The 12998-nt window shown below is 37.9% G+C and overlaps 1 protein-coding gene across 1 annotated transcript; it reads left to right on the top strand.

Annotated features, from left to right (window-relative positions):
* The first annotated feature begins 6702 nt into the window (after positions 1–6702).
* On the top strand, positions 6703–12129 carry LOC140171494 (uncharacterized). The gene is made up of 4 exons (XM_072194763.1): positions 6703–6934; positions 8865–8927; positions 9604–9724; positions 10581–12129. Exons 1-4 carry the CDS (start codon positions 6763–6765, stop codon positions 10771–10773), a joined length of 549 nt encoding a protein of 182 aa, XP_072050864.1. The 5' UTR covers positions 6703–6762; the 3' UTR covers positions 10774–12129.
* The last annotated feature ends 869 nt before the right edge of the window (positions 12130–12998 follow it).

Below are 12998 nucleotides of genomic sequence, written 5' to 3'. Positions count from 1 at the left end.
TTAACGAATTAAAAGGGCATTTCGTGATCCACAGCATCATCCCCTCACTTTTCTCTAAAAAAGGTGAGGTTTTTTATATCACTGGAAACCTCTAGCTGAATACATAATGTGTATGTACAAAAAATTTCTTGCAGATTAATTCGTTTGGCAAAAATATCGTCAAATTTGAATTTCGTTCTGGTATACCAGAACGAAATTCATTAGGAAATGAATTTGGAGAAAACCTTCTGTTAGTAAAATACTATGCTGAGCCACCAGCCTGGGTGACTCACGCTCCAGTAATTTCAGATGATTGAGCTCAGTAATACATCAAAGAATGTCTTCCAATTCATGAAAACAAATAGATAATCAGCTTATCGGATTAAAAGCTTAGAGGGAAGGTCTTGCTGCTCAACGAGTGTTTGTAATTGAATATATGAATACAAAAGCCACCCAAGTCCATACGTTGGCCAAATTGAGTTAAGCATGGGAAATTGTTGCTATACATAGGCCTGTCATATGTATGAAAGAAGAACTCAAATTCATCCTCTGTGTCTATTGAGCATGTGAAAAATAGCATGTATGAAAGAATCTCCCAATTCCATGATTTGAGTCTTGTAACACATTGATTGAGATCCAGTATGTATAAAAGTCCACTTGTAACACATTCATTGCTAGAGAGTGACTTTTGAACATAAAATGGGTTTAATAAAGGAAAGTGTGTGGTTTATATTACATGGCAGAATGCTTATCAACATTATACATACCTGTGTGCTTTATTTTGTATTATCTTACTAGTGGTAAGCTCATTCTAACATTGTTGTCTTTGTATATGATTCAAAAAACCACCCAAGTCCAAAATTTAAAATTAACCCCACGAAGTCCCTGAGATGCTAATCGTCATACCTAATACAGGTTAATCCACTCATTTGCACGTAAAACTTACCATATTGACCAGGTAAATTTAACTGAAGGAATTAAAATGATACACAGGTTTTTCTCTCAAAATCACTTCCCATGGACTTGGGTGACTTTTGTATTCATGTATTCAATTATCAGACGGTTTTCTCCAAATTCATTCTCTAATGTACAGCACATTGTCTATGAAGCAGTGTAATACACATAATCATGCATAACTCGCAAACGCAAAATCGGAATCAACTGAAATTTTGGGAATAACTTTTTGTCGTGGATATCTTCTGAACAATGTCGTAAAAATAGGATGGTAGGATCACGAAATACTCCTTTAACTTACATGCAAGCTTTCATTTTCAATAGTAATACCGTACAGTTTTCAAATTTGAACAAAACCTAATTAAATGTTTTGCAGGACAACGAATGTTTAAAAGAATGGAAAGGGTTCAACGAACAAAATAATAAGCCCATTGACAGTACAGTTAATCACTAGCTGAGTGTGCATTGTGTTAAATGAGCTTTCTTTCAAACTTGGAATGAAGTGAATTGACGCATGCACTATAATCGCCTTTCCTTCGCAATTAGTCAACCGATTCAGGTGAAAATAGCAAATAAGATGCATAATAAAATGGGCTACACGCTGTTTTTTTTTAAATTCTTGGAATATGGTGCCTATTTCTCTATTTTTCTGGGACTTTTAAAACTGGACCTTTGTCTAATTAAATGCTTGTAACTTTACTTCTTGAGGTCACATTGGCTTCAATGGGGTGTACCGTGTCAGAATGGGCAGGATTAGATAGTGCATCTTCTATTGGAAAAATAAATGTACCCAAATATGGTTTAGTTTTAAAATTAGGATTTTATTTTTAAGTGCATGGATACTTTTTTGGCGCAATATATATTCCAAAATAACCAACTAAAATAAACACTAAGTGGTACAGATATTGCATGAGTCACTCTTTGGTGATACAGGAAGCTTACAACAATAATGACACAACAAAATTCATTCTTGCGCAGTGATCTGTTTAAATAACCTTCTGTTTACGGTTACTTAACTTACGATGACCTCACTCTAGTAAATCCGAAATCCCAAAATAAAATTCCCTATAATGATGATTTCACTTTTTATTTCTTTTTCTATTAATGTTTCTGTTGTTATCCGATTATATCACATGCAGCATTTTTGGGAACAGATTCGGTATTAATGTGCAATATTCAATAAATCAGTTCAGAGACCAAATGGATACGTCCGGCGTAATAAGTGTGTTTTATATCTACCCCAATATTGTGATGATTTTGTGTGCGGCGATCTGTGTTTCGTTCAACCAGAATGCCGTATCAGCTGCAAGTAAGTAACTTTCGAAGAACACAAAATTTGCAAATAATGCATCAGCATTTTGTTAAATTTGTTTAACAATTGAAAGAAGGCCTATTGCTTTAGAAAAATATTTTCATTAAAAAGTTGATTTTATATAATTTCATTTTGTTTTCTTATTTTCACTCGTTATATACCCAGAACATATTAAAAGTAAACAACACAACTTCTCTGGTATTTTACCACCGATATCGATCAAATTAATCATCACCTTTTCAAAATACTTATTGCCTTAGTCATTTATACAAGTTTTGAGAACAATTGAAAAAAGTGAAAAAAAACCATGCCAACTATTCTAAGTCACTTTCTTGAATTAGGCAATTATTTTTTGGATTTGGCTACCTAGAGTGACAACGTGAATTAGGCATTTCTATAATGTGTCTCTCATTACGCAAACATTGATCAATTATTTTTAAAAAAGACAGAGAAAAACACATTTGCCTATAGTCATTATTTTTACTCAGGCAATTCGTCTTTTGATCTGGCTACACCAACGGAATTAGCTTTGTGACAGCAGGTGTGTCTCATACTGAAGAGCTGATTGGTAAAAATCTGACTTATTATTTTAATAAGGTGAATATGTGTTACATATTGAGATGAGATGAAACAGGACGGGCGTCGACGTGATAGTAATCAACATCGACATCGGCCCAAGTAATTTGAAATACTGTGATGTGTCATATGTGTAAAAGATTGAAATTATGTTTTCGTTACCGTGATTCTCCACTTCGTTACTGTTTTCTTGATGGACACGACGAAAAATATTGTGGTTGCAATAGTGACTTTTGCGATACGCTTAATTTAAGATTTTTGTACCAAAAATACATCCAATTTTTTAAAAACTTTAGATGCAAAATGTAATACGAATAGTGTAGCCTATTTTGTTTCTTCTGTTTTTATTCATGTTAGTTAGTTAGTTAGTTAGTTAGTTAGTTAGTTAGTTAGTTAGTGATAGTTAGTAACTTATTTACTTGGTTACTTAGTTACTTACTTAGTTACTTATTTGAAAAGTTATTTATTTCCCTTTATTTTTGATTCTACAGGTGATTGTTCTTATGGGTACAACTTCTTCAGGTTTTCATGCTATAGAGTGTTCACAACACCCGTTTCGCGGTCAACTGCTTCAGCCTTATGCACCGAAGACAACGCGCACCTTGTCGACATCACTTCACAGCCAGAGCAGGATTTTGTTGCTGGTCTCTTAACGAACAACCCAAACATTACCCACAGAGGTTTGGAGAACAATTACCTCCCTTGGAATTAATAACTCATTCAATACAAAACCACGGGGAAAAAGAGGTGGCCGACGAAAACCATGGCTGATCTCAAACAATTCCCTAATGGATGATTCGGTAAACCACAGTATACCTGTTCACATCTCTTCAGAAAGGAAACATGAACTGCACATAAAACCTGTTCGTACTGATAGACCCAACCGCACCCTCATTACACCCCATATAAATCGTGAACCATTAATGAACATAAGACTTTGGAATTCGAGATCAATTCGAAATAAAACAACAACATGTAATGACTACATCAGTGAACACGATGTAGATGCTATCTTCTTAGTTGAAACATGGTTAGCAACCGATGACCCAGTTGTCATTGGCGAGTTGAAGCCAAATGGGTATACCTTTTTGAACATCCCACGTGGTACCAGCAATCATGGTGGTATTGGAGTTCTTAGTAAGGCTCAACTTGCGTTTCGTTTACACCCGCTTAATGCTAAGACAGTTACCTTTGAACATGCAAGTATTTTAGATCCAAACAATGGTGTTCACTACATTATCATATATCGCCCTCACCCAACCAAAACAAATGGTTTTACTCTCAATTGGTTCTTGGAGGAGTTTGAAGATTTCCTCCAGGAGGTCACTTTGCTGACTGGTAAACTCATCATGTTGGGTGATTTTAATTTCCACATGAATGAGCCTTATAGATCCGAGGTTGCTCGTTTTCAAGTTATTTTATCCTCTTTTGGTCTTAACCAACATGTCACTGAGGCTACCCACATATCAGGTTCCTTAATCGATCTTATAATAACTCGTGAAAACGAGGATTTCCTTAGAACTTGTGATGTTGGTCTTTATTTTGGTTCTGACCACAAGATGATAAGCTGTGTACTCCAACAGCGTAAGCCACCACCCATGAAAGCTACATGTACCATGCGGGATTACCGTAATCTGGACTCTAGCGTATTTGTAGGAGATCTAACTGATAGACTGGCTTCTACTCCAGCTACATCTGATGTTAACATTCTTCTTGATCATTTCAATGAGGTTTCGAGAACTGTTCTTGACACCCATGCTCCTCAATCTACCAGAACTCGCACTATTCGTCCTCAAGCAAAGTGGTATAACGATGAGATTAGGGCTGAAAAGCGAGAACAGCGTAGATTGGAGAGAAAATGGAGAAAGAACCGCCTCACTGTAAACAGAGATTCTTATATGGTTCAACATGAAAAGGTTATCTCTCTTATTGAAAAGGCTAAAGAAAACCACTATAAAGATGTGTTGTACAATGCTAGTGTAAAAGACACTTTTAAAACATTAGGTGTGTTACTTAATAAGAACTGTAGAGCTTTACCAACTTTTGATACTCCTGATGAGTTGTGCAACAAATTTGCACAATTCTTTACTGACAAAGTTGCAAAAATATGTGGCAACATCAACAGTAATACTGTCGTTTCATCACCAGGTATTGTAACTAGAAATAACATCGTTGTCGCAAATGATCTTGTCTCATTTAAAGAACTTGATGAAACCGAGGTTCGTGATATAATCATGAGTTGTGCTAACAAATCTTGCTCCCTTGATTATATGCCAACTTGGATGGTAAGAGAGTATATTGATATTGTTATTCCTCATATAACTTGTATTGTAAACAATTCTCTGACTACTGGTATTTTTCCACATAATCTCAAACAAGCTATGGTAACTCCCATCATCAAAAAAGTCACCCTTGACTGGAACGACCTCCAAAATTATAGGCCTGTTTCCAGTATCAATTTCATTGGCAAGGTTATCGAGAAGGCTGTGATTAAGCAGGTTAGCAAGCACTTGGAAGAGAATAATCTTGATGAAACTCTCCAGTCAGCGTACAAAAACAAACACAGTACTGAGACCGCATTATTGCAGGTAAAAAATGACATTGATCGGGCTCTTGACAATAACCATGCAGCCTTCTTGATCATGCTCGATTTATCTGCTGCCTTTGATACCATTGATCATAACATTCTTTTTGATCGTTTTGAACTTGACTTTGGTATCAAAGGCGCAGCTCTAAATTGGTTCAAATCTTATATGACCGGTCGCACATTTCATGTCAGTATACATGGTTCAATATCTGATGTTTATGTTCTGAATTACGGCGTTCCTCAAGGATCGGTCATTGGTCCAAAAGCATTTACTATGTATGCTCAACCTGTCTCCTCAATAATCCGAAATCATGGTATTAGATATCATCTCTACGCAGATGATATTCAATTGTATTTCATATTCAATCCCAGTATTCCAGGAGAAGCAGCTAGTGCTCTGTTCAAGCTGTCATCCTGTGTGGAAGAAATACGTTGCTGGATGACACAAAACAAACTCAAACTCAATGATTCCAAAACTGATTTTTTCATAGCTGCATCCCCAAATAACATGCATCGCCTTCTCAACACTACAATTTGCATTGGTAGTACTGTAATAACACCTTCAGCTACAATCAAAAACCTGGGTGTAACATTCGATACAGCAATGAACATGTCATCTCACATAACCTCCTTGTGTAAATCTTTGAATTTCTTCCTCTGGAATATATCCAGAATTCGTCGTTATATCGATCAAGACACTTGTAGCAATGCAATGCGAGCACTTGTTCTCTCCAAATTAGACTACGCTAATGCTCTTCTATCTGGTTGCAGGTCTACCGATATTGCTCGTCTCCAGCGTTTACAGAACAGAGCTGCTCGCATTGTATTCCAATGCCCTCGCCGCTACTCGTCATCCGAGCTTCTTGACTCCCTCCACTGGCTACCCATCGAAAAACGCATCATGTTCAAAATCCTCTTATACATCTACAAGTCACTGAATGATCTGTCACCAATCTACCTGTCTGAGTGTTTGACGATCTATATCCCAACCAGAGAGGGTTTACGCTCGGCGTTAGACGCAACTCGTCTAGTTGTCCCCAGGAGCAACAGATTAATTGGTGATAGGTCTTTCAGTGTACAGGGACCCAAACTGTGGAACAACATCCCTTTAAACATCAGAGTTTCCCCCACTGTAGATAGTTTCAAGAGTAACCTAAAAACTCACTTGTACTGATTGCTGCTGTTTTTAAACCTCTTTCTGGTATTATATGTTTTTTGTATATATTTTGTTCTTTGTAAAGTGCTTTGATCAGGTTGGAAAAGCGCTATATTAAGTGCTGTTATTATTAACATTAGAGGACCAAAGGACGTTGGTCCTGGAGCATGGATTGGCCTCCTTTATGATGATTTACAAATGGAATTTCTCTGGTCTGATGGGTTATCGTTAAATTACACAGCATGGGATCCGGTCGATGGGCGAAATGAACCGGACGTGAATTGTGTTAGGATGGATGGGCGGTATGGTTATCTATGGGGTGATCGATATTGTCAAGAGCGTTTCAGTTTTGTGTGTGAACAGAATTATGGTAAGATGTCTTTGATGTCATCACTACAGATCTATACTAGCTTCGTATCTGTTGGTAACTGTTCTTTCTCAAATCTCTCAATTGTACAAAGACTAATTATGCATTCTAATTTTTGAAAACATGTCTTCTACTTTTGTCCCCAACCAATTAAAAGTAAATAATATAAAATATTACAATGAAGAGCTAACTCTTAGCCTATATTTAAGATTTAGAATCTTAGTCTTAGTATTTTGTGACATCTTTGCAATCTGCGACCTAATGCAATCCTCCTAGATGTCAACGCTCACCCCATAGAGCCAGGGTTATGAACAACTACCTCCAGAATATTGGAGTATAGAGAATGGAATGATCTGCCATCAGCCCAGATCTCAACCCGATTGCACACTTGTCATGCTTGTGGGACCAGCTTTGTCGTGCTGTGCGTGCCAGGGTAACCAATGCAACCACATTGAATGGCCTGCGATGAATTCTGGTGGAGGAATGGGATGTCATCCTACAGCAACGTGTGACCAGGCTGGTGAGCAGCATGAGGAGGTCCAGGCCGTCGTTTTTCACCCACTATTGAGATTAATGACGGGTGTTGTTTGAGCATAAAATAATGCATCATATTCTGTTTGAGACCCTATACATTCACAAGACATGTACTCAGTCGTTAAAAAGGTGAATGTTACAAATGTGGTGTCATTGCAAAGAGGAATAAATAAACCGTCCATTGATATCCAACACGAGATGAACATGTCACATATGCTCTCAGATATAGATTCTTGAAAAAAGCATTTGAGGAGTTTAGTTACCTGTAGGGGAATGAGTTGGCTCAGCGGGGGTTCCCTCTCCTTGCACCACTGAGTCCTGGGTTCAGGTCTAGCCGTTCCCAAGGCCTGTATGTGCACTTGGTTGATCCCGATCCATGCTCGCTCTCGCCGGTATTTCCGGTTTCCTCCTGCTTTCAAAACCGGTGATTTGTTGTTTAGTTATCAAATATTTACTTCATCCAATGGAATTTGGGGAGCTGCACAGATAATTGGTGGATGTTACAATCGAAGTGCGGATAAATCTTCGCTTCGGATGCAACTGGCCTAGTTGATGCGATCTGAGTGAGCAAAATCACAGCGCTTTGAATCCTCTGGAAAAAATATTTATTTGTTTATTTACCATGTTTAAACACGCCGAGTGATTTTCAAGTGACGACGGATTGGGACTTACTAAATGGTTCAAATTGCCTCGTAACTGACGTTTAGACAAGCACCTTTTTCACGGCTGAGTACATGTGAATGTATAGGATCTCAAACAGAATATACCGCATTGACCATTATTTTATGCTCAGACAACACTATAAAAAAAACCATAGAAAGAAAAACTATAGAAAAACCATAAGCAGCCACGACACCCTGGCACCTCCTCATGCTGCTCACCAGCCTAGTCACAAGTTGTTGTAGGATGACATTCCATTCCTCCACCAGAATTCATCGCAGGCCATTCAATGTGGTTGCATTGGTTACTCTGGCAAGCACAGCACGACAAAGCTGGTCCCACAAGTGTGCAATCGGGTTGAGATCTGGGCTGATGGCAGATCATTCCATTCTCTATACTCCCATATTCTGGAGGTAGTTGTTCATAACCCTGGCTCTATGGGGTGAGCGTTGACATCTAGGAGGATTGCATTAGGTCGCAGATTGCAGAGATGTCACAAAATATTAAGACTAATATTGTAAATCTTAAATATAGGCTAAGAGTTAGCTCTTCATTGTAATATTTCATATTGATTACTTTTGAAAGGGAACTATGCAATGTGGGCACATTTTTAGGTCTCTTTACACGAATATATACCTTTTTCGTGTGTCTTAGTTGTGCAAGATTTTTTTAGTCATTAAAAGAAGCTATTGTATTTTGGAGCTCTTTAACAATTTGGAACTATTTTTAAATTGTATAGGCGATATTGGTACAACGACACCATCTGATATACCAGATTCAGTGAGCATGGAAACAAAAACAGGTAAGAGAACAATATCATTAAATTAACAGTTGATTCAAAAAAATCTTTACACATTGCCCCCATGAGAAATTAGTAGACGCACGCGTCAACGCGTAGCAAAAGTGGCAGTAGCAGTGATGTATATAGCCAGGGCTTTTGTGGTTGGGTGAGAGTTGCACCAGGAAAGGGAAGAGACAGGGGAAAGGGTGGTAAGAGAATTGGAAAAGAAAAATATTGTTAGAGATGGAGAAAGAAAAAACACAAAAAGGAGAAACAAAGGAGAAAAGGGATACAAGAGGAGGAAAAATCTACATCAAAAGAGATGAAGCTGCAATCCCGGTCATAATTGTTCAAACACTTTAACATGGGTACTTCAAATATGCCCCCATTCCTCCCGATCAATGTTGTTGGTTGTGTTTTTGGTCATGCACCCCTAGAAACATCCAACATTGATTGGTGGGCCAGGTGAGGGTTGTAGTAGTCATGGTAGTAGCCGGGGGTAGTAGGAAATGGTTCAGACTTCACGTCAAAGAAAGCGAAATTTTAATATATCAGAAATACGGTCTCAAACAGTACTACTTGGACACAAGTGTTCGAACTATTTATGTCCGGGATTGTGGCTATATACTCCTGACTGTGGTCGTTTTATTTACTCATTAATATTAATATTTATTATTCACTTCATTATTCTTTTCAGAAGAAACAGTTGACAGGTTAGACAATCACAGAGATATTACCATTATCAAGATAGCATATCCCATCCTAACTATCGTTGTTATTATAGTGGTGTGTGCGGTGATTTACTGCTTTTATTTGAGGTATGGCACTCACATAATCTCTGTATTTGAATCTCTTCACTTTAGTGGTTTCTTTGAAATATTTTCGGATTTTTTTAAATTCACATTAACAGGGTGAATGAAGCACAATGGTTCTTTTATGTTGTTAACTTGTAGGCCTTTATATGCAATTTCAGCGCAATTTATGTCTTGTATTACTTGAGATACATGCAAATTGCAACGAATGCATATGTCAATTTGGCATCTTTGGTAGGTTACACAAACTGCAAAGACACAAACGTGAGTGCAAGAATTACTCAAACGTCACACCGTACCTGCAACATCACATCAGACAACTGGAAGTCAGCGTTGCCGTTGACATAATGGCACATACCATTGTCATTTACGCAAACTGGCGAATACGTAGCAGGTGACTATAAACCGTGAAGTACTTTACGCGATTCACATGTACGGCAATGACAAAGGCAGGAACGGCTTCGCACAGCAATAAAAAAAGGTCGATGTGCCTAACTCTCATACGCCCTCTACATTCTACAATCAGTATGATACAAATGGGCAGCAGTCTGTGATTCGTCATTATTGACGTGGTATAATGACGACAATATTGCATGTGTTGATTATATTTAATAGGTGTCATTCAAACAATAATTTGTACAAGTTCATTATGTCTTCCTTTATTGTATGAAGGCGTTAGCATGATTAGAAATCATTCATTAGAAAATATGTCTGCCCATCTGCTGTTATTATTTTAGTGTTCTATTTCTCGTCTGACACGTAATTGTAACTTTTGCACCACTAACGGCAGCTGTAACGGGCAGAGCTAGGAACTCTAAATCAACTTTAAAGTACCAACAACACTGTCACTTTTTTCTTTCAGAAAAAGAATGCCAAGACAGGAAGAAGCGACAAATTCGCCGCAAGTTATTGTAGTACCAAATGAAGAAAGAGTAGAAGTGAGGACACCTTCGCCAAGTGATCACGAATCACCAGTTGCAATTCGAACAAGCTTACAAAGCAATGGGTACATTGAATTCAGAAGAGACTCGGGTCAGGAAAATACCAATTCGTGAACTAATGAGAGTTTTTAAAAAAACAGATTTACTGTACAAATTCTCGGATAATACTTTTTTAACACTTCAACGCGTTGGTTACGAAAACACCCGCGAAAACACTACGTATTTACAAGGGTATTTAGTGTTAAGGAAAAAAACTTATGAAATTGTTAAAGAAGTGTTATCCAAAAATTTGTACAGTAGAGAGAGGTTATGGACTTCTTTTCGAACACACCAACTGCGAACGAAACGCAATAAAATAACGGAATGGTTTATACGTTATGGTTATTATCAAAATAATGCTGAAAATGCTCAATTCAACAGTCTATAAAAATGGATTGATGTTAAATGTTCGGCCGATTTTAATTGAATTGGGTTTTTTTGTGTTGATATTTCGATCCTGGTTTGGGTTAGTTTAGGACTAAAATATATAGAGATTTACTCTAGGACTGATCCATACCTGAATATGGGGGTTCGAATTGGTGGATTTGCTGTAGCGTATAGATTTCTTTTTGACATTGGAGCGATGGGGTTGACGACAAATTCGTATAAGCATGAGTACAGCACTTTTTGGCGACAGAATAAGTTTATGGTACAAATGCGCGCGAGAAAAGTTTTGTCATATTGAAGCTAAAATTATGTTAAGGTGCAAAAATTGGCACTTTTAAGGCTAAAATGACCAAATATGGGTTTAACCCATATTTGGTCATTTTTGTCAGAAACCCATATACTGGCATCAACAGTGGGAGTGATTGCATGGACCATTTGGTCTGTGGAATTGGAATCTTTGGACTGAGCTTAGTTTTCCCCTCAACGCAGTCTCTTGGATTGGCTTTTTGATCTTGGGAACTTCAAGAGCAGCTCATGTGCAATTAAAAATGTGTATTTTACTGTTTTGATATGTATTTCCCCAGGAAGTCCGGACTTTCATTTTAAATGTTTGAATGTTTTATAAATTTTATTTGATTAAGTATGCATTGTAATGCTAATTTATACATGTGTTTATACGTGCCGATAATTCGTCTTTGCATAATTGAATAGTGACCCTAGTGCCGTCACCCATAATACACGTGCATCGAGTGTACGCCGTATTATCCGTGCATCAATTGAACGTGGTGGGGCGATGTATTGCCCATGTTTAGATAATTACATGACTTCTTGTTGACTCTCCAAACCGCGCGGACGCAACCATCTCGTCTCCTGATGTTTTGTTTGTACATCGTGACGGCGAATATACTGATTGTCATGACGTGCACGTGAATTATCTTTAATTATGCTGCAATGTCACTCTGGTAAGGATAATTAATACAAACATTTATTACTTTGATCCGTGTGTCTGACGATGTAAAATCACAATAAATTTCATAAACGTAATTCTGTTTCATCTAGTTCATTTCCTGTTAGCCATTCCCTTTCCCGTTCCTTACTCCTCCTCCTTGGGGATTCCAAATCGTATCTCTCTCTGCCTCTCATTTGAGTAATTCATTATGTTTCACTACCTGAAGAGAATTGATCAAAAATTGAATTCCCTCCTGAGGTAAGTATCTGTCAATGAATTGACCAGATCACCAGGCTGCCATTATTGAACTAAAGACAGTATATGACACACATGGGTCACTGAGTTACATAAAATGACCTTGTGTGGTATTCAGTGCCCAGGAAGTGAGGTTTGCCTGAGGCAATTTGTGGTTAAATGTTTTTCTCTCGCAACTAGTTATCACCGTTGATTTGGTTGAAAAAGGAGGGCAAAGGAAAAGAAAAGGGGCAAGGAGCCCCTTTTCTATCAAAATTCAACCCGATCATGGGTCAAAATAGTGTAAATTACAAAACATTGTAAAAATAAAGCCCTTTCCATCCTGGTGGCCGAAAAAGGTGACAAATACCAGTTTTTTCGCGGTACGCGCGCACATCGTCCCAATAAAGCCTTTTATTGGAAGCTCGAAGACATAGAGTCTCTATCTATTGTATAATCATGCAGCTGTAATGTTTTCGTCTGTGCCCCCGAAATTTTATTTTGCCACCCTGACCAAAATAGCTGGCTACGCCTCTGCGATTGCTCTTGCCTCAGGCAAAGATCACATTCTGGAAAGCTGGACAGCACGAGGGCATCTGATTTTTATATACATGGAGAAACAGAAAAATCCTTTTGATATCAGTATCTGCAGCTGAGAGGGAGAGTTCGGAACCCATCACCAACCGTCCCAAGGGCAGCAGTAGACTGAGTGAACTGACAACAGGACCAG

The sequence above is a fragment of the Amphiura filiformis genome, chromosome 15 (assembly GCF_039555335.1).
Source record: "Amphiura filiformis chromosome 15, Afil_fr2py, whole genome shotgun sequence".
NCBI classification, from domain to species: Eukaryota; Metazoa; Echinodermata; class Ophiuroidea; order Amphilepidida; family Amphiuridae; genus Amphiura; species Amphiura filiformis.
The sequence above is the reverse complement of the archived record's forward strand: the minus strand, read 5'-3'. Positions and strand labels throughout refer to the sequence as shown.

Bases quoted from the DNA above. Each gene is read 5' to 3' on its own strand.
- LOC140171494 (XM_072194763.1), top strand. From the start codon at position 6,763: ATGGAATTTCTCTGGTCTGATGGGTTATCGTTAAATTACACAGCATGG. The intron at 6,935-8,864 runs GTAAGATGTCTT...TAAATTGTATAG, and splicing joins TGTGTGTGAACAGAATTATG to GCGATATTGGTACAACGACA. The intron at 8,928-9,603 runs GTAAGAGAACAA...TATTCTTTTCAG, and splicing joins GAGCATGGAAACAAAAACAG to AAGAAACAGTTGACAGGTTA.